The 19,314-nt window shown below is 40.3% G+C and overlaps 1 protein-coding gene across 4 annotated transcripts in view; it reads left to right on the forward strand.

The window, feature by feature from the left end:
* The window catches only part of MCC (MCC regulator of Wnt signaling pathway), a 614,110-nt gene that overhangs the window by 234,403 nt on the left and 360,393 nt on the right, over positions 1-19,314 (forward strand). Inside the window, exon 1 of one of the 4 annotated variants that reach the window (XM_077138934.1) lies at positions 10,250-10,882. The exons of the other annotated variants lie outside the window; for them this stretch is intronic. Within the exon in view, the coding sequence (XP_076995049.1) occupies positions 10,826-10,882 (57 nt within the window). The 5' untranslated portion in view covers positions 10,250-10,825. Of the gene's footprint in view, positions 1-10,249; positions 10,883-19,314 lie in introns of those variants that run through there. 4 annotated transcript variants of the gene reach the window in all.

A 19,314-nucleotide genomic window follows, 5' to 3' on the forward strand; every position in this document is an offset into this window, starting at 1 on the left:
ATAAAAAAACATTGACTGGAGCACAAGTGAAGGTCATGGCTGGAGATGCTGATTTAAAGACATTTGCCTAGAAGGGAGTTTGCACCCACATAACAATTGCACGAAACAACCGAGGATGGCTGGGATAGAGAGAAGTTGAATTGTCAAGACACCCAAGAACTCATTCCTCATGTCTGACAGTATCCCTATAGGAGATCCCTACCATAACAGTACATCCTATGGCACTTCGTGGATTCAAAGGACAGGAAAATGGGCTTTCCCCAGTCTTTTACTTCCTAGTTACTATTCAATCCACACCTTCCTTCTTCACCCCTTGGCTTGGTATGATGGCAGGCTAATTGCCTCCTCTATCATTAGGTACATGAGACATTATCTAATTATTTCTCTGTCCCTTTTGGGCAGTTGCCACAAAGTATTTTAGCTAAAAGAGAATGGAATGGTGCTGTTTCACCCTCCCAGAGAGCTCCAGAAATAACAGTGGCAGGCATTTGGAATTCATTTAATTTAATCACCTTCTCCAACTTTTACTGAATCTATTTTCATGCATCCAATTAATATTTTTTTCTTTTTCCTCTCCAGGAGATTGACCGTATGCATGTACTCCTAGGAGCACTTAAAACATTTTTTTCAACTTTCTTGGATTTCAAAATCCCTGATCTCCACTGATTCTTTTTCCTTTCCATAGAGAATTTGATACAGTTTAAAGAAATTCCGAGAATAAATGAATAAAAACTTTCAAAAGATATCTCTTCAGACAGCAAAGAAGTTTTAGAAGCATCACATGATGCTTACATAAGGTAATGAATCTCAAATAGGAATTCCCCACTGATAATGTCAGGGGTGTTGATGCCAAATGGTTACTAGAATGCCTAGGCTGGGTGTGAGGCAATCATGGGTGTAATTAATGAGACAGACAGACACCACATGGGTACTTTCTCTGCTTGAGTTAAATTTACAGTTGATGAAGACTAGATTGTGTTTGTTCTATGTGTGAGATTTAATATGTAAATTATTTTCAACTTTTTTTTTCTTAGGAAATTTTAAACACAGACAAACTAAATTTTTTGCTACATTACATCTATTTCATAACAGTAAATCACTGGGTCTAAAGCAGTGTGAAACTTCATAAATGATAAGATGAAGGCCCAGCCATGACAGAACAGACTTCAGTTATCATTTCAGGGAGGGGTCAACTATGCTAATAACTCAGATTCTCTAATCCCAGCCAAGGCACACCAAGATAACTTGACTGAAGGGGCACAGTGAGAGTAAAGCTAAGAAGCAGAATTTAGGACTTAATTCAAAATCTCATTTTGTAGTTCATCAGTAGTGAGGCCTTGGGCAGTATACTTCTCAAAAGTGATCATCATGTATGCTGCCTCAACTTTTTCAACTTCTAGTAGTCACTATTCAGTCAACACTAATCTAGCTTCTATCATTCTCTACCACTTAATGAAATCGTTCTTCCTAAAGTCGACAGTAATCTCCGAAACCATAAGACAGTCTTTTGTTGTTGAATTTGCTGAACTTTGAGTAGCCTTCCACATGGGTTACCACTTTGAAACACTTGTCTCTTTTGGTATTTATCGCCTCATACGCTTCAGTTTTTTTCACATACACCGGACTATCTTTCTCGATTTCCCTTGTTACATTCTCTTCCCTTACACAACTTGGAAATATCAGATTATCTCAGTGATCAATCCTGAGACTGCTTTTTTATACTCACTCTTTCCATAGGTGACCTCATGTGTTCTTTTTTTTTTTTTTTTTTTAACATGGGCAGGCACTGGGAATCGAACTCAGGTCCTCTGGCATGGCAGGCGAACACTCTGCCTGCTGAGCCACCATGGCCCTTTTTTTTCTTTTTTCTCATGTGTTCTTATGACTGTAATCTACATTCTGATGAATTCCAAATCCTTATCTTTACCATTAACTCTTCTCTAAACCCAAGACTCATGTATCCACTGTCTTTTGACGTCCCCATAGTTGTCAAATAGGAATCTCAAACTTAATGTGTCCAAAATGGAATTTTTTTATTACCCTCAAACCCAGACTTTCTCCCATCTGGTTGCTCAAGCACCTTGTTCCTTTTATATTGTTACCTGCATTCAGTGATCCACTGAGTCCTGTCAGTTTTATATCAAAAATATATCTCAAGTCCCTCCATTTTTCACCATCTTCATTGATTTCACTACTTTTTTTTTTTTTTTTTTTTTTTTTTTAATATTATGATTTTATTATGAAGGAATCCACCTGGGGAGTTCCCTGCCCAGACTTTAAGGTTTGGGTCACTCAGCTCGCAATCCCAGCCCTTGTTCCTGGCAAAGCCAACCATGTGGGAGGTCCTTTTAGTGGAGAAGACGACAACTTTGTCTTCCCCGAAGACACACCCCCCTGCTTTGCTTTCTGAGGCAGACAGCGACCCCAAACCACGGAGAGGTTAGGGCCTGCGCAAGCCTCAATCTGATTTCACTACTTTCAAGCCACAAGCATCCTCTTATCTGGACTACTGCAATAGCCCTTAACAAGTTTCTTTGATCTATTTTTATGATACTATAATTCATCCTTTTACTTTTTTAATTTGTTTAATATTATGAAGATTTTCAAATATATACAAGTAGGCAGAAAAAGTAAAATGAACTCCCATGCATCTGTCATCCAGGCTTAATTGTTATCAACTCATACCAGTCTTACTTCATCAATAATCTCATCTATTTCCCTGCTTCCTCCGTTATTTTGACAGTCTAGACATCAAATCATTTGGCCCCTAAATATTACAATATGTATCTCTATAAGGTAAGGGAGTCTTTTTTAAAAAATGTAACCATACTGTTGTTAACATATGTAAAAGATTTAATAATTTCTTAACATCATCAAATATCCAGCAAGTATTTATATTTCTGAATGTCCCATAAATGTAATAATTTTTTAGTTAGTTTGAATCAACATCATAATAATGGCTACATACTGTAATTGGTGGGTATTTCTTTTTTTATTTTAATGCAGTTTTATTGATATATGTTATATATTCACATACCATGTAAGCATCCAAAGTGTTCAATCAGTGGTTCACAGTATCATCATATTGCTGTGCATATATGATGCTCTTTTTCCTTTTTTGTGAAAAATAACATGTATACAAAAGAAAAGCAATAAATTTCAAGGCACACTACAACAATTAGTTGTAGAACAGATTTCAGAGTTTGGTATGGGTTACCGTTCCACAATTTAGGTTTTTACTACTAGCTGTTCCAAGACACTGGAGACTAAAAGAAATATCAATATAATGATTCAACCACCATACTCATTTGTTAAACCGTACATTCTCTGTATAACTCCACCATCTCCTTTAATCTTTTTCCCATTCTTTAGGGTTATTTGGGCTATGCCTATTCTAACTTTTTCATGTTGGAAGGGGTTCTTGATAATATGACATGGGGGATGAAACTAGTTGATATTCTGAAGAGACTGGCCCCTCTGCATTTCAGGACTTATCTGGCCTAGGAAGCTGGGTATTTCTTTTGAATCTCTTCTAATCTATAGAGTTCCTCATCCATTGATCTCTTGCTTGCTTTTTTCACCCTTGTAATATCTGTTGAAGAAACCAGATTGCCTATCCTGTAGAGTTTACAGTCTGGATTTTACTGATTTTATCCCTGTGGCCAATATGTTCCTTTGTGTTTATAAGACCACTTCTTAAGTGGTGTTACAGTCTTCCATTAGAAGACACATGTTTGATTATCTCTCTTTTTGTAATGTTAGTAGTCATTACACTCAATACCTACATTTATTTATCTATTAGGGTTTGAAAAACAGTGATATTCTAATTCTATCATTTCTTCATTTATTAGCAGGAATACTTCTACGTAGGAGAAACTGTCCTTAACCTACCTTTAGGTTATACAGTGATAAAATTTGTATAAGAACAAATTTATCTTTTAAAAATATAATTTGGATTATGTCCCTGCCCTGCTTAAAATCCTCCTGTGGCCTCCCCATGTACAAAGAATAAAATCTATGTGGTTTAATCTGGTCTACACATACCTTGTAGGCCACGGCTTTCCATCATCATTTTTAACATGTTCTATCACACTCTCTACCTTCTAATTTGTTGAAAAGGCCAAGTCCTTCATTTTGCACTTGTTCCCTGTGCCTGGAATACTCTTCTCTACTGTACCTAGTTGGTTCCTTCTTGAACTTCATATGAAAGTCTATCTTCTCATGCGGCCTTCTCTGGCCACTTCTTTTTTTTTTTTTTTTTTTGCCTTTTGTGACTGTATTGTATTCTTTTATTTGGCATAATGTTTTCAAGATTCATCCATGTTGTACCATGCATCAGAACTTCATTCTTTTTTATTGCTGAATAACATTCCATTTTATGGGTATACCACACTTTATTCATCTATTCATCAGTGGATGGAAATTTTGATTTCCACATTTTAGCTATTACAAATAATGCTACTTTGAACCTTCATGTACAAGTTTTTGTGTAGACATATGCTTTCATTTCTATTGGCATGAATTGCTCAGCAATTCTCAGGTTTTAAGAACCTGCCAAATTGTTTTATGAAGTATTGCACCATTTTACAAGCCCTATTAGTAATGTATGAGGGTTCCAATTTTCCTGTCCTCACCAACAGTTGCTAATTTTTGGTCTTTTTTTATTTTAGCCATCCTACTGGGTATAAAGTGATAACTCTTTGTGGCTTTGATGTGCATTTCCCTCATGGCTAATGATGATGATGAGCATCTTTTAAGGTGGTAATTGGCCATTGTCATTTCTTCTTTGGAGAAAGTTCTTTTCAAATCCTTTGCCTATTTTTAAATTGGGTTATTTGTTTTTTTATTATTGACTTGTAGGAGTAGTTCTTTTTTAAAAGTTTGTTTTGTCAGTATGGAATTTAAATTTATGTCACTGATCATTCTACCACTGCCTTTGTTGGCCACTTCATTTTAGGAGGCTGCTCTCCATCATAGCTCTTGTTTATTTCCTTCAAAGCACCTATCACAAGCATTGACTATCTTATTTGTTTATTAATCATTTTCCACCAAGCATAGAAAGTAGAGCAGCTCTGTAAAGTTAGGGTTCTTTTCTGTCCCATTCATCACTGAATCCCAGGGCCCAGCACAATGTGTTTGGCACACAGTGGGTTTTCCTTTTTTTTGAATGAACATCATTTAAACTTGGTGACCCTACTGTGCTTACCTATACAAATGGGATGCAGGAATGAGCTAGGTAATTGTAGGATTCCTTCCAGGTATTCAATTTCTGTTCTCTGAAGACACAGAAACCAAGAACTAAGATCATCCAGTATGACATTTCCTGAACAAGTTGTAGCACTTGCAGAAAAACTGATGTCTGTGGTGGGACAAGCTGGAGGCTCCCAATCTAGGACTGGGGGCTGTCCCAGGGCCTGAGGAAAGAGCTGGCCTGGTGATCTCACAGGAGACAGGATAGAGAGAAAAGAGTATATCTAGAGACGTGAGGGTGGAAGAATAGGGTAGTGTTATAGATTTAGGACAGGATATTCTTTTGCATGTTTACTTTGGAGGGCTCCCTGACTTTTTGACCCTTAAGGACTTAGGAGACTTGGATTCCCTGTATCTCCACAGGATTCTGAAACCCCCTTTTCCCTTTAAAGTCCATTTTCTACTCAGGGAAATCACACCAATTTAAGAATTATTTCAAAGCATTCTCATTTTACAATGTAAATACTTTTGGCAAGGGTGAGAAGATTATGAGTTTTCTCACCTTTATGTGAATTAGCTTAACCAGACCACTTTCTTCTTAAAACCTGATGCATCAAAGTTTCATTTTGCTTAAGAGAGTCAAGGGAGATCATTTTGGAGTTTGGATCCTTGAGTGTAGCTAGAGGAGGATGTGGCTGGAGGAGGATGGGATTTTCACAGTAGACTGCTGTAGCAGGCATGGGGTGGCTTGGACACTCCAGTGGTAGAAACTTAGGACTCAGGTCAGCCAGTTCCAAAGTTTCAGTCAATTTCCTGAATCCTGGGAAAAGTTCAAGACTTTTTCCCAAGATGACTTCAATTAACCTGACATTCATTACCAGTAGAGGATTACAGCCAAGACCTGGAATAGAACCCCTACCACGTAGTGATTCACTGAGAACAGTAGACGTACACAGAGAGGGTAGATTGGTTCTGACCACAGAAAGGCAATGCTGGTGCACCTGCAGCATGGAAATGGTGCAAGACTCGTCCGCTCAGGCAAACAGCAGCTTATGCTTACCTAAAACTCTTCCCTGGACTGCTGTGGTGTCCTCTTTTTCTCCCAGAGACCAGATGAGAAGAGATTAACCTCTAAAAAAGACAAGACCCAGGAATGAGAGGAATCCAGGGACTAAGTTATTGACCCATCAGTTTTCCTCTTTCTCCAGGACCGGTTCCCTGAACTAACTTAATAAATTCCTCTCCCACCTCCTGTCCCTATCTCTCAATAGGAGCTTAATCCCTGCCAAAGCAGAGATATGAAGGGATCATGATGAGGCAGCCACAATATAAAAGGAGTTATAGCTATACATCGTTACAAAGTTGGGAAACTATGGAGACCTCTAAGTTTAGGCCTCTTTCTTATATTGGAAATTTATGTGGGCTTTAATTTCTCTCCAGTGTGGTGAGATGACATGGGGAGGTGTTTCTTGCATTTCTGACGTTCTCAGGATTTTGGCCTAGTTGCATTCTTGACTATAGGAATATCTTAGTTTCTTTGATAGCAGAAAAATTCCCAGACCTGATGCCTGACCAAGTGAAAAAAAAAAATCACAAGCCATTTTAATTATAGCAAACAATCTTCACTTCTGGAATCTTAGATGGGGGGAATACTAATTTTTGTACTGCTCCCTTAATGCAAAAAGCCCTACTTTTTACATACCGCTAACTTGCGGTGTGTCCAACTACACTTTAATCTATACTTCTATAATATTATTTATTGTAGAATATGACAACTCTATTTCCTTTGCATTGACAGACAATTCTATGGTCTTCCTTTTTTTTGAGTCAAAATCTGATGATTTATAAGTTATCAGTTTTTGTTTCCCCTCTACAATCTCATAAATTAAATTGGATGACTTTTCAAATTAATGCTATTAGTTATTATGTATCTCTGAAGTCTTCTCTTCCCTAGTCTATAAATTCTCCAGCTTTCCCAACTATTCCTGGTCTCCTAAGAAGGAGTATTAGAATCCCCGTCCACTCCAAGCCTACACCAAAGCTAATTTCATGTGTTTTGTCCTTGCCTTTCTTTCCTTTTAAGGAACTTTGTTCAATTCCGCTTCTTTCTCTTATCACCAAAGTTTGCCTGAGTCCCAGCCTCCAAATATGCCCATTCTACCCTCTACTCAACATTGTCTCCAAGAGACCTTCTCATCTGATTTCCTGTCACCATCAAATTTACAGAAAGAGAGGTTCATGGTCATTGCCCCCAGTTTTTACTCACTCCCTGTGTTAATCTGCCTTCCGTCTCTTTAGCCTTACAGAAATTGATCTTTGAAGGACTTTAATGTCTTTGAAGTGATCTTTTATCAATGTTCTGGCGCCTCTCCCCTTCTGTGGCATATAATAATGATGCCACCCCTCTGCCTTGACATTTCTTCCATTAGACTCCCAGACATGGTGTTCTCCTAGTTATCTTCCTACTTCTCTAACTTACTTTCCCATCATTTCTCTTTATTCTTCTCTTAACCCCTGCTTCCACCCTGTAAAATAGCCCTGCTCTAAGATAATGTGCTTAGACCACGTCTCTTTTCTTAGTCCTCTCTGCTTTTGCAACCTTATCTGGTTTCGTGGTTTTGTTATGCTAACAAACCTCCAGCTACATCTATTTCTTCAACCCCAACCCTGACATCTCTATAGTTCAATTTCAAGCTTCTTGCTGAACATTTCTACTTGAATATCCAGCTGCCATCACATACTCATGATATCCCAAATTTACTTTCCTCCTAGACCTATTTCTTCTCTGTAATCCCTGTTTTTAAAATTGAGAACACTGCCCTAATCCCAAACAGGCTCTAGATTTCAAGTCATTTAAAAATTCCTCTCTTTCCATTGCAGTTTCACAAGTTTGCTTGTTTTTTTTATAGAATCTCCTATATCTACCCCTTTCTGTACATTTCTATTGCCCATACTCATTTCAGATCTTTTTAACTTGTTGCCATACTGTAATGATAGTCCAGTTGGCATGTTTATTTCCCATCTTCAATTTACCACATCCAGCTTGTGGTAGAATTGCATCTTATGGGGGTTAAGTATAGAAGGCAGTGTTTTGAGAAGAAAATCCTGTGTAATCAACATTACCCATGAAAGCACTTTATGGTTTCTTTAAAATAAAATCTACAGATATACTGCTTCTTAATACGTTTGACATTGCCAGTCTTTCTTCCGTTTTTTTGAACAGATTACTTTTCTTTTGGTTGAATACCAGCTAAAGTCATTTGCTTGCTTTTAGAGGTCATGTAGTTATGTAAAATATGTAAAAAAAAAAAATACTTTTCAAACACCTGAACCACATTGGACACTATTTGATTTCATATAAGTTACTCATGAGTGTGATAAATTTCTACTAGAGTATCTTAAACCACAGCTCTGATCTTATTTCTGTGCTCAAAACCTTTAATAGCCCTCAATTGCCCATTTCTTCAGCCTAGCACTCAAAATCTTCCAGGGTCTGGCTTCAACCCGTGTTTCTAACCTAGGTTCCTTTCAAAAATGGAACACCTGCCATTCCCCACACGGGTTTTGCAGGTTCTAGGTTTTCTGACAGTGGGCCACTGCCTGTAATACCTTCTCATACTACCTTTCTCTGCTTGGCTTAGCCATTTTTGAAAGATAACTCACACGCTTCCTCTTCTAAGTCTTCTTCTTCAACCCTGTTCAACAAAAGTCATAGTTCCCTCTTCTTAACTGCAATAGATCTTCATTAGAACTGCTCCTATGGCATCATTTTCTATCTATAATTGTCATTTCTGTTCATGTTTTGCAAAACTATAAACGTTTTATCAACAGGGTCCATGCCTGAATCATCATTATATTTTTCTATTCTCCACCACCCAACTCCAGTTCCTAAAACAGAATTGTCAATGCATATGTAGTGAATAAATGAATTAAATAGTGTGGTTTCCCAAGCCCTCCCCATTCAGAAGAGCTTCTCCCAATATGCTCCAGTCTAGCAGTGCTTCAGAATTTGGGACCCAGCCCTCCAGAAAGGAGCAAACTCTTCTTTACCCCAGCGTTCAGGCAATGAATGAAGGGATGAGGAAGAATATATAGACAACTTTTCAGCTATTTGCATCTTCTTAAAGAGCAAAATGAACAATCCATTTGCATAAAAAAATACCTTCAAAATTAACAGTACAATGGCTTTTTCATAGAAGTCTTCAGGAAATGCCAAGTTCTGTCATTGGGGCTGCGGACGTTTTGTTTCCATTGTGTAGAGACAGACTGGTAAGCCTGTTAAGGAGTCCTGCAGACCTGCTGTTTTAAAGGATCAGAGCATTTTTCAGTGCCTCTCAAGTTCAGTGGAACTTTAACCTTTATGGGGAAAAAAAAAATCCCAGCCTCCCCTTCCCCACCCACAAAGATTCCGGATGTTTTTACCTCAAGGAAACTCCAAGCCGGAGGGGAACTGATTCGGGCGTTGACTGGATAAAACAGCCCCTTGAATCTTTTCGGATTCACACCCAACTCCAGAAATACAAATCCAGCTCTGCTCAGAGGAGCAGTAAGATTTCTAACGAAAGTGTAGGTGTTGGGTAGGACGGAAAAAGTGAGCCTATCTTACATCTTTCAATGGGGCCATCTTTACCTTTATTATGCACATGCAGAAAATGTACTCTGCCTCAGCGACAGAGAGGAGTTTGACAGTGAATTTACACCCTTAGTATTGACTTCAGACTGACCAGGGAAAATGAGCACCCCACACTCTTGTAAAATCTTAATGTACCGTGAGAAGTGCACAGCGCTGCTTGAATGTGCAGTGTTCAGATTTGGTGTAACCTTATTAAATCATGGAAAGTGGTTCCTATGAGTGAAGTTAAAAAAAAATTTTTCCTGCACGATTACTCAGGTGGCTTTTCCTGTTTCTTCTTTCCCTTCTGGATTTGTGTCCTGTAATTACTATCGCAGAGAGCTGGGAGGATGCCTGCTCTCACTGCACCGTCTCCTCAGCTTGGCCTCTCCCCTCTTTTTTTTTTTTTTTTTTTCTCCTTTTCTCTTTCTGTCCCCGCCCCCGCCGCTCACCCTGTAGCCCGCAGCTAGACAGCTGTGTTCAATCAGAAACCACTTACAACTCCAGACGATTCAAAGGGGGAAACTTCGGCGTGAAGTGCAGCTCTGCTGCGTCTCGGTCTAGCTTTCCCTCCTTACCCGGAACCCGAGTCGCGGATCTTCCTCTTCTCGCCGCCGTGATTTCTGATGCAGCTCACTGAAGCCTTCTAGAGTGCTGGATCCTGCTAGGAGGTGCCCTCATAATGGGGGGAGGCGAGGCAGTGTAGGACTAGTAGGAGCGTGGAGGGTGGCATTGCTTCGACCGGCTGTCGGAGCGCGCAGGCGGTTCCCGGCGTCTGCTTCGCCGCTGCAGCAGCTGAGTGCGCGCCACGCCACCGAGCCTCTTAACAGCAATGGCTCGTCGGTGAAAAGCGAGCCGGTTCTGGCTCCTTTTAGGAATGCCTGCAACCTTCATTTAGGCTTTACAACTGTCCTGGTGAAAATGGCAGTCTAGACTAAAATGTGCGAGAAGAGACCACGTTAAGCCCAACTCTGCAGCTCCGAGACCTGGAGTAGGAAGAGCCCGGCTCTGAAAAGTGCAGTCATGAATTCTGGAGTTGCCATGAAATATGGAAACGACTCCTCGGCGGAGCTGAGCGAGGTAAGAAACCGCTGTGGTTGGGAGCTCGGGGTTCTCCGGCATTTGCTTTTCCATAAACCCCCTCCATCCTGCCCACCCCCACCCCCCTACCACCACCTCCACCACCCCCGGTCGCGCTCCCAGTCTGGAGGCAGCTCAGTTAAAGATTAATAGATTTACTGGATCTTGTTTTAACTTGTAGTGTTACGCAGGAAATGACCTGAACTGGCTTGATATTTCAGGCTGAAATGAGTGGTTTGAAAAAGAAATAATCTCTCACCACGCCGCCGAGGCATTTTACTCTTTGCGCGCAGGATCCCCGGCCCCTTCCCAACCCTTCCCCCAATTTACATGTAACATTCCTTTTCGTAAGTGAGTAAAAAACACAAGAATCCCGCCTGAGCTTAAACTGACGGCAACTAATTTGATGGCGCGGACGAATTGGATTAATAAGTCTACTACTTTGGTCCCACCGTGTGATGCGTTTGGTTAAGTTCATGCCAGGTGGTCTCTCCCTCGGCGGAGATGAATGACCCCTGCTGGGGAGGCGAGTCGCAAAGAAGCACATCAAAGCCGCTTAGAACTTTATTTCCTGCTCGGGACTGGACTCCGGAGTCTTTGAGGCAAGCGCATTTGCAATTCCTGGGCTCTCACTTTAACATATCCACTTGAGTGTGGGAGACTAGCTTTGAAAGTAAAGCTACATCAAACAGTTTGCAAACATGTGAGCGGTATTATGCTCAAAGCCATGTTTTTTGGTTTTTTTTTTTTTTAAATGACTCTAGGGATGCTTGGGGCATGTCCCCTAACGTTTTGAATACCTGTAAAGCGAGATAGAAAATCCTCCAGAATTGGATGCTCAGAAGAGATGAGGAAGTCTCTGTTCCTAGTGTCTACAGCAGGAACTTGATGGCTATGGTTTTCTCACATAGCACCATCTCTGAGCTATTTCTGGGGTCAAAAGTAGAGTAAATAGTCTGTGCTTCTTGAGTATGGTATGGTTGAAATGAGAAAAGAGGAAGAAAAGGAGTCTAGTGAGAAAACAGCCAGAAGGCAGATAGTGGTGATGTCAGATTACTGATGGTGAAGGGAAAATGAAAGGATGGAGCCCTCACTTGGGGGGAGGGGGAGGGGTGGAATGTGAATGCTGGGGTGGGGGGGAGTGGGCCCCAGAAGCTCTGCAGCTGGTATCCAACAGTGAGTGCAGTTGGCCTCTGCTGGGGACCCTAAGTGTCAGTCTGCTGTGCTGTTCCTGCTGTGTCTTGGAATAGCATTTTGTGGTGTTTGGGGGAATGAGGCAGAGGCATTTCCTAATCCCTGTGGTCTCTCCTGTGATGAGAAGACTCAGGAAAAGCTAATAAGAGTGAGAGTTTAATTTTTAAATGGGAGGTGGGGGACAAGATGCAGGACCTAAGCCTTTATTGCCAACTTCACATGCCAGGAGCAGCCTCAAATCGAAAATAGAATCCAGGACCCTGGCTCACTAACTAAACACTATTTAAGAAGACTGACTTCCCTTCTAGTGTCACTTAAAAACCAAAAACTAATGGTATGTCACTTAGAAAACAAAAACTAAGGGTATATAGCTTACAGAGAGTCTTTGCCTGGCCCTTCCTGTTGTTTTTCTCATTGTTGCCGCTTTAACCCTCAGTCACCTGAAGTGGGCTGTTCAGTTGCCTTTGTTTTAAAATGAATCACAGATTTAGGAGGGTGACCAGAGCACTGAACGGTCAAAGAGGAGGGCTGAACTACTTTGATAGCATTGGCTCAGTACAGTAGAGGAGCCAAGAGTAGCTGTGAAACTCAGGTGCTAGGGTAAAACTCTTCATTTTTTTGCCCGAGTCCACTCTTTAATTATGCCCTAGAAAGCTTGTGGTCAAATGACAGTTGTGGGTGTTCTGTGGTCCCTGTATTACTTAGAACAGTATTTGAGCACTATATGAAAAAATCTAAATTAGGGTATATGTAGAGAGAATCTGTAAGCAAAGGGGAAGGTGTCTATACCTTGTGGACCCTAAATCTTAGTTCAGTTTATTATAGGTGACAACTATAGCATTTCCTGTTTCCATAATATCTATAGATCAGTGTCACTTCATTTGAGTTTCTCAAATTAGGGAAATTTGTGTGAAGGAGAGTTTCTTCTTTTCACTTAACATTTATCTTACTTTTTACACACTGGTTTTGCTTTCATGTCTTATCAAGTTACCACCTCCTCCTTCTCATAATTGACTCCTCCTCTTTACCTGGAAGCAGAAGTAATAAAAACCCTCAATGGCCCCTTTAGTGCCATGTCTTATTGCCCAGGAGCCTCAATATTGTTTGGAGGTCACCATAGGGTCAGATTCAGCTTCATGTCTACTAGGCATTTCAGGGCCAGGAAGGGCCCAGCATTATTCTGGCTATCATAAATAAGATGCCTCTCTCCTTGGTGTTGACTTGTGAGCTTACCTCTTTAAGGGCCCTCTTGTCGTGGGAGTCATCGACTCTGAGGATAATGTTGACACTGATCCATAAAATCCTTACAAGGGAGCAGTGACTTTAATCAATTTCTAATTGTAATCAGTTGATCCCTCTAGTGAAAGCAGCAAGTTTTTGTTAACAGTTGAAGTGTTGGCCTCTGCCGTAGTGATCCAGGAATACTTGGATGCCAGAAAGGCAGAACTAGAGGTATTTGGGTGTGAAGGGCCTATAATTAGGAGACATAGAACTCAGTGTTGGGCATAAAGAGTTTTGCATGTGTGCGAACTTTAAGATGGAAAACAGGAAATTCATGAATGTGTTCCTTTTGTGTCTTTAATTTGAACAATAGCTGTTTAAGATCCTGTGAGTGGGTTACTGAAGATAGTAAAACTGCCTCTACTTATGAACAAACACTTTTTATTTATCCATGACCACAAATGGCATATGTCAAATATGAACACTTTAAAATAAAGTAATGCTTGGCATTAACAACAGAAATGCAAAAGGAAAATTTGAGAAGCCTGAATTGGCTATTTGTTATTTTTTCATGTCTATTAGCTGTCCCAATCAGAGGATGTTTTTCTTTTTTTAATGTGAGGTTAAAGAAGGACTTCAACATCAGCCAAATCAAAAGTACTTAAGAAAATTAGGTGTTTGACTCTCTCTAATCAAGAAGCTGAGTAGATACACTTCCAGCAGTATTACATTAAATTCCCATAAAAACTGTCAGGGGAAGTCTCTTACATCTGCTTCCTCATCATCATAGGTTTTCGGGCAGCAGTTAGCTCTGTTTGTCTTGGTAAAACTTGTGGGACCAGTATGTAGTTTAACCTTGTTTCATTATCATAGTCACATCTCTAAGCTCTTAGAAGCAGTCAGATTCTGGGAGGAAGATGTCTTAAGGTGTGGCAGTATCAAGGAAAGACTTGAATTTACTCTTTCTTGCAGAAGAGCTATCTCCTGGATCTGTTTGTCTGCTAAACAGCTTCTCATATTTATGTAGGAAAATATGTTCTCTCCTGGAAAATCCTTAACCTCTGTGGATGAAAAATGTTCTTTTCTTATTCAAATAATCATTGTTTACAAAGCAATTAACTTACCTTCTTTAACTTTTAAATATCATTTAAACAATAAACAGGTAAAACTCTCTAGTCATTGTTTACTTTGAAACACTGGCTGTCCCTGGAACCATGCTCCCCTCTCTCTCTTTCTTATCTCTTTATTCAAAGCTCTTCTCATCAGATTTTTCTAATCCTGAATCTAGGCTATAGAGACAATTCTACAAGCTTTCACCCTTTACTTGAGTAACTCCAGAAACCCCATCTCTTCACTGATACTCTAATTAAGAAATAGAATTGTGTAGAAGAAAATTGCTCTCAAGATAGATTATCTCATGTGACTGTCCCCACGAGGCCATTTCTCAAATGTACGTCTTCAGTATCAAATTATAGAATAGAGTTGGGAGGGGCCTAGTCTTCCCACACCCCTTTGTACTTCTGTATGGTTTTCTGTCTTAACATAATTCATAATCTACTCTGTTGTAATTACTTACTTGATGTCTGCCTTGGCCACAGACAATAGGTACAGAAGTGCAGTGTCAGTATATATTATGTACAATACTTTTAACTCCTCTCCCCTTCCCTTTTGATAAGTATAGAATTTGAAGAACTAATATTAAATGTTTGGTTTGAGACTTTTTTTGGTTATCATTAGGTATATAATAAACTTCCCCAAATTTAGGGTCTTAAAATAACAGGAATCTTATTTGCTCATGATTTTGCAATTTGGGCAAAGCTCAGTGGGGAAGATTGTGTCTGTGACTGGGGCTAGAGAGTCAGTTCCAGGATGGCTTAATCACATGGCTGGCATGCTGGTACTGGCTGTGACTGAGGGATTCTTAACTCTCTTCCACATGGGCCTCCCCATGTGTACTTGGGCTTCCTCTCAGCATGGCAGCTGAGTTCCAAGAGAGAGAAAGTAGAAGCGCCAGTTCTCCTGAAATGTAGGACTGAAGCTGGCACAAGCTCTCTTCTATGTGTTATTTTGGTCAAAACAGTTCTGTGTTCAGCTCAGGTTCAAAAAGATGAAGAAATAAATCCTACCTCTCCAGCTGGGAAGTGACAAAGAATTTGCAACCATTTCTAATCCAGCCTAGAGGGCACAATTGATAGCAAATGACAACCTAAGTCTTAGTCTTTTTAATTCCCAATGCTTGGCAATAATCTTTGTGTTTTGTTTGTTTTGATTTGTTTTATGGTTATTTGTTGGATGGTTTGTAATAGCTAACATTTTCTAAGCACTCCCCAGGTATCAATATGCTTAATTATCAAAAAAGCCTATGAGATATGTTCTGTTATCCCCATGTTACAGGTATAGAAAGTGAGGCATACAGAGGTGAAATAATTTACCAAGATTACACAGACTATCCAGAGTAGAGCTGGATTCCAGTTCAGTGCTCCACCATTTGTATACCGTTTCCCTTTGTTAATTTCTGTTACACCTCTCAGCTTTTGATCATCTGTACCTTGGAGGGAGCATCCTACTTAATAAATCTGTTTAACTTTATTTGTGTTGTAATCTTGGTGCAATACCCCAGTAAGTGTTTTTGATAAAAGTGAAATTGATATGATTAAAGTAAAGGAATCTGGTCACTGCTATCACCTCCATGTGGCCAAGGAATTCTAGTCATTGGTTTTCCAGGGACCTAAAAGCAGATTTGACCGTAAGTAATAGGGTGACACTTATCCAGTGGAGGGCTTTACTGTAAGAGGGATCAGGGTACTCCAACCTCATCCTCTGCCTCATGGACTCCCCCCAACCATTCCTGGCACACAGAACCATCTGAGGGATTGGTACCATTGTGTCTGATGTGCCACAGTGAGAAGAGTAATAATGTTTTCTCTGTTACAGTCACGAATAGGGCTCTCCTTCCCACCCCTACTCCCACCTCCAGTGCAGGGATACTTGAGTCTCCTGCTACCCTTATAGGTAAATCACTAAGGGGCTGCAGTAAAGGAGTGCCGAGGCTGGTGAAGGAGGCTGGAACCCAATGAAATCGGCAGCCTGGGCTGGCTGGTGACCCAGGTCCCCTAGAAGCCTTTGTTGGACGTGGCAGTGGGGCCATGAGTCACATCAGTGGGCAAAGAGAAGTAGAGAAGTCTAGGAGATGGTTCCTGGGGCAGCGACCAGGTGGTGGTCAAAGTACCAAGAAAAAGGAGGATAATAATACAAAAGGAAGAAGATGGCCAAAAAAGCAGGCCTGTGACCAGGAACCATCAGACCTGAAGGTTGAAAGAGAAAACATGAGATATGCGACAGCAGTAAGAAAACCTTGATTCTACAGAAGTGCCTTGTCCAGTTGGGAAGTTTTTTGTTTAATCCCAAGACTTTTTCCCTCATAAGGAAGCACCATAAGGGATTGTTACTATACATTTGAAGAGCTGGGACTTTGAGTAAGTAGGGGTCCCTATTTAGTAAAGGGAATGTAATGGTGCTAGCCAGGAAATAAATTTGAGTGTTCTTTTCCTAGTTGCCTGAAACTAGTTAACCCAATGCAGGGCATGTGGAAGGTTTTCTCTAAAGCAAGACTGCGATTGAAGATAAAACTTGGATTTATGGCAAACGCAAGAAGTTATTGAACAAAGAATTTCAATGTAGCTTTTGATTCAAGAAATCAAATTTCAGAAAACCAAGATCCCTTTTTTTTTTTTTTTGGCATGGGCAGGCACTGGGAATCGAACCCAGGTCTCCAGCATGGCAGGCGAGAATTCTACCACTGAGCCACCATCACACCACCCTTTTTTCTTTCTTTTTTTTATTTTGAGATGTCATTTTTTTAGTCCGTAGATTCTGGGAGAGGGGTTTGTTTTAACAAGGTTATAGCATCATACAAAGCAAAAAGGACTCAGAAAATTGATAGATATTAGTTAAGATGTGGATTATTTACATAAATGAGGGAATGTAAAGGCAGAGATTAATCATATGCAATTATTTTCTTGGAAACATCTCCACCCATACCTACTTACCTAGGAGTGGAATCTTTTACTCTTGAAACAAACAAGGAGAGAATAGCATGGATCACACAGATAAACGGAAGTTTAATTTATAGAGTAAATATTTACTGGGAGTGCATTCTAGCAAACATCCTTTCTCTCTTGCTGAGCAGAAGCAGCCGAAATTAGTACGTGGGGGAAAGGGATACTTTTTTGAAGGTTTATGTTATCTTAAGGAGTGACTGAGATTGTAAGGCACTTTGTATATGCAAATCTTTCAGATAGTCCTTAAACTTAGCAAAAAAGTTAAACCTTGAGTAAGTTTTCAGAAAAAAAAAATCCAGAATTAGCAGCTATTTATTCTACTTGCGCTACAAAAAGCCGTAGGTGAGGGTTTTTTTAACTTTGTAAATAAACAATAAAAGCCTACTGGGCTGGGAAAATTGTGGTGAAAGCTACCTGATGCTTGCTTGGTGGGATGTTTTGAGGCAGATTCCCTCTTAGGAGGTTTCATCGGTGCTTGGAATACATGGCAGGGGACTTACGGAGCAAGAGATGGAAATATATTTTACACCAAAGGCTGTACTGTTTGATTACTCAAGACCAGAAAGCATCACAAAACCTCAGTGTGTGTGCACGCTTGTCAGTTAACAACTCTGGCTGGATCTGTGAGTAATATTGAATCAGTAGTCAAAGGAAAAATGCCAACAAGGAAAAAGATCTCCTTGCAATTAGAAAAGCAGTGTCTCTGGTTGGTTGCTTGGTAAGAGTGGGAGTAATTGCTTGTCCCTATTTTCTTTTGAGTTTGTGTGAACTTGCCCACAGAATTTGCAGCACATTTTTGACTCCTCCTTGCCCTCTCCCAAACCCCTCCCGGCCCCTCCAGATCAGTTTTTCCTTCCCTCATCTGTGTTCAGAGCACTTACTGTAATTATTCATGTAAAGGTCTGCCTCTCTGGAGAGACTGAGATGTTTGAAGGCAGGGGCAAGTCAAACTGGTAACTGGGTTGTCAGCACCTAGCCCCATAGTTGGGCATTAAGCTTGTTTGGACTAAATCCCAGTTGCCATTTTGGTGTGACCCTGAGGGATCGAGTACTTTCTGTTTTTGGTTAAAAGACATGTCTGAGGAAATTTAATTTAGTCATTATTACTGTAACTTACTAACTAATCCTCCATTTTTTATTCATAGAACAAATATTGTGTGGCTTCTATATGCCAGCTGATATTCTTGGGTCTGGGGCTATAGCAACAACAAAGCTGATATAGTCCCTATTCCTGTGGATCCTCATTCTAGTGGGAGCCGGAAAGGCACATAGACACCAGCAGTAGTACTCACGATAAAAAAAAGTACAGAGAAAATGAAGTGGGAAGAAATACTATTATGATCAGGGAAGACCTCTCTCAGGGAACCTTTGAATTGAGAGCTGAATGAAATGAGGGAGTGCCCATTTTGGGAAGAGGGAAGAGCAAGGGCCGAGATGCAGAGCCCAGAACCTGCTTGGTGTGTTTAAGGAGTAGCAGGGAGGGCATATGGCTGGAACACAGGGAGCAAGGAGACAGTGGAAGGAAAAGAGAATAAACAGCACTGAATAAATAGTGCTGGCCAGATAACCTAGGACCTCGAAGGTCATAGAAAAGAATCAGGATTCCTATAGAGAATTTTGAATGTGTTTGAATTGATTAAAAAAAAATACTTTGCCTTTATATGTTTTTCGTGTGGGTGAGATGTGAAGAAGAGAAGGAACTAGCGAATACTACTGAGGAGTGGCCAGTGGTGTGAGAGGAGGAAAACCAAGAAAATTGTGTCCCAAGAGCCAATTAAAGCAAGTATTTTTATTTTTTTTTTATTATATATTTTTCTTACATGGGCAGGCACCGGGAATCGAACCCGGGTCTCCAGCATGGCAGGCAAGAACTCTGCCTGCTGAGCCACATGGCCCGCCCACCAATTAAAGAAAGTATTTTTAGAAGAGAATAGAGTCATCAGTCACCAAATGTTC

The sequence above is a fragment of the Tamandua tetradactyla genome, chromosome 21 (genome assembly GCF_023851605.1).
Source record: "Tamandua tetradactyla isolate mTamTet1 chromosome 21, mTamTet1.pri, whole genome shotgun sequence".
NCBI classification, from domain to species: Eukaryota; Metazoa; Chordata; class Mammalia; order Pilosa; family Myrmecophagidae; genus Tamandua; species Tamandua tetradactyla.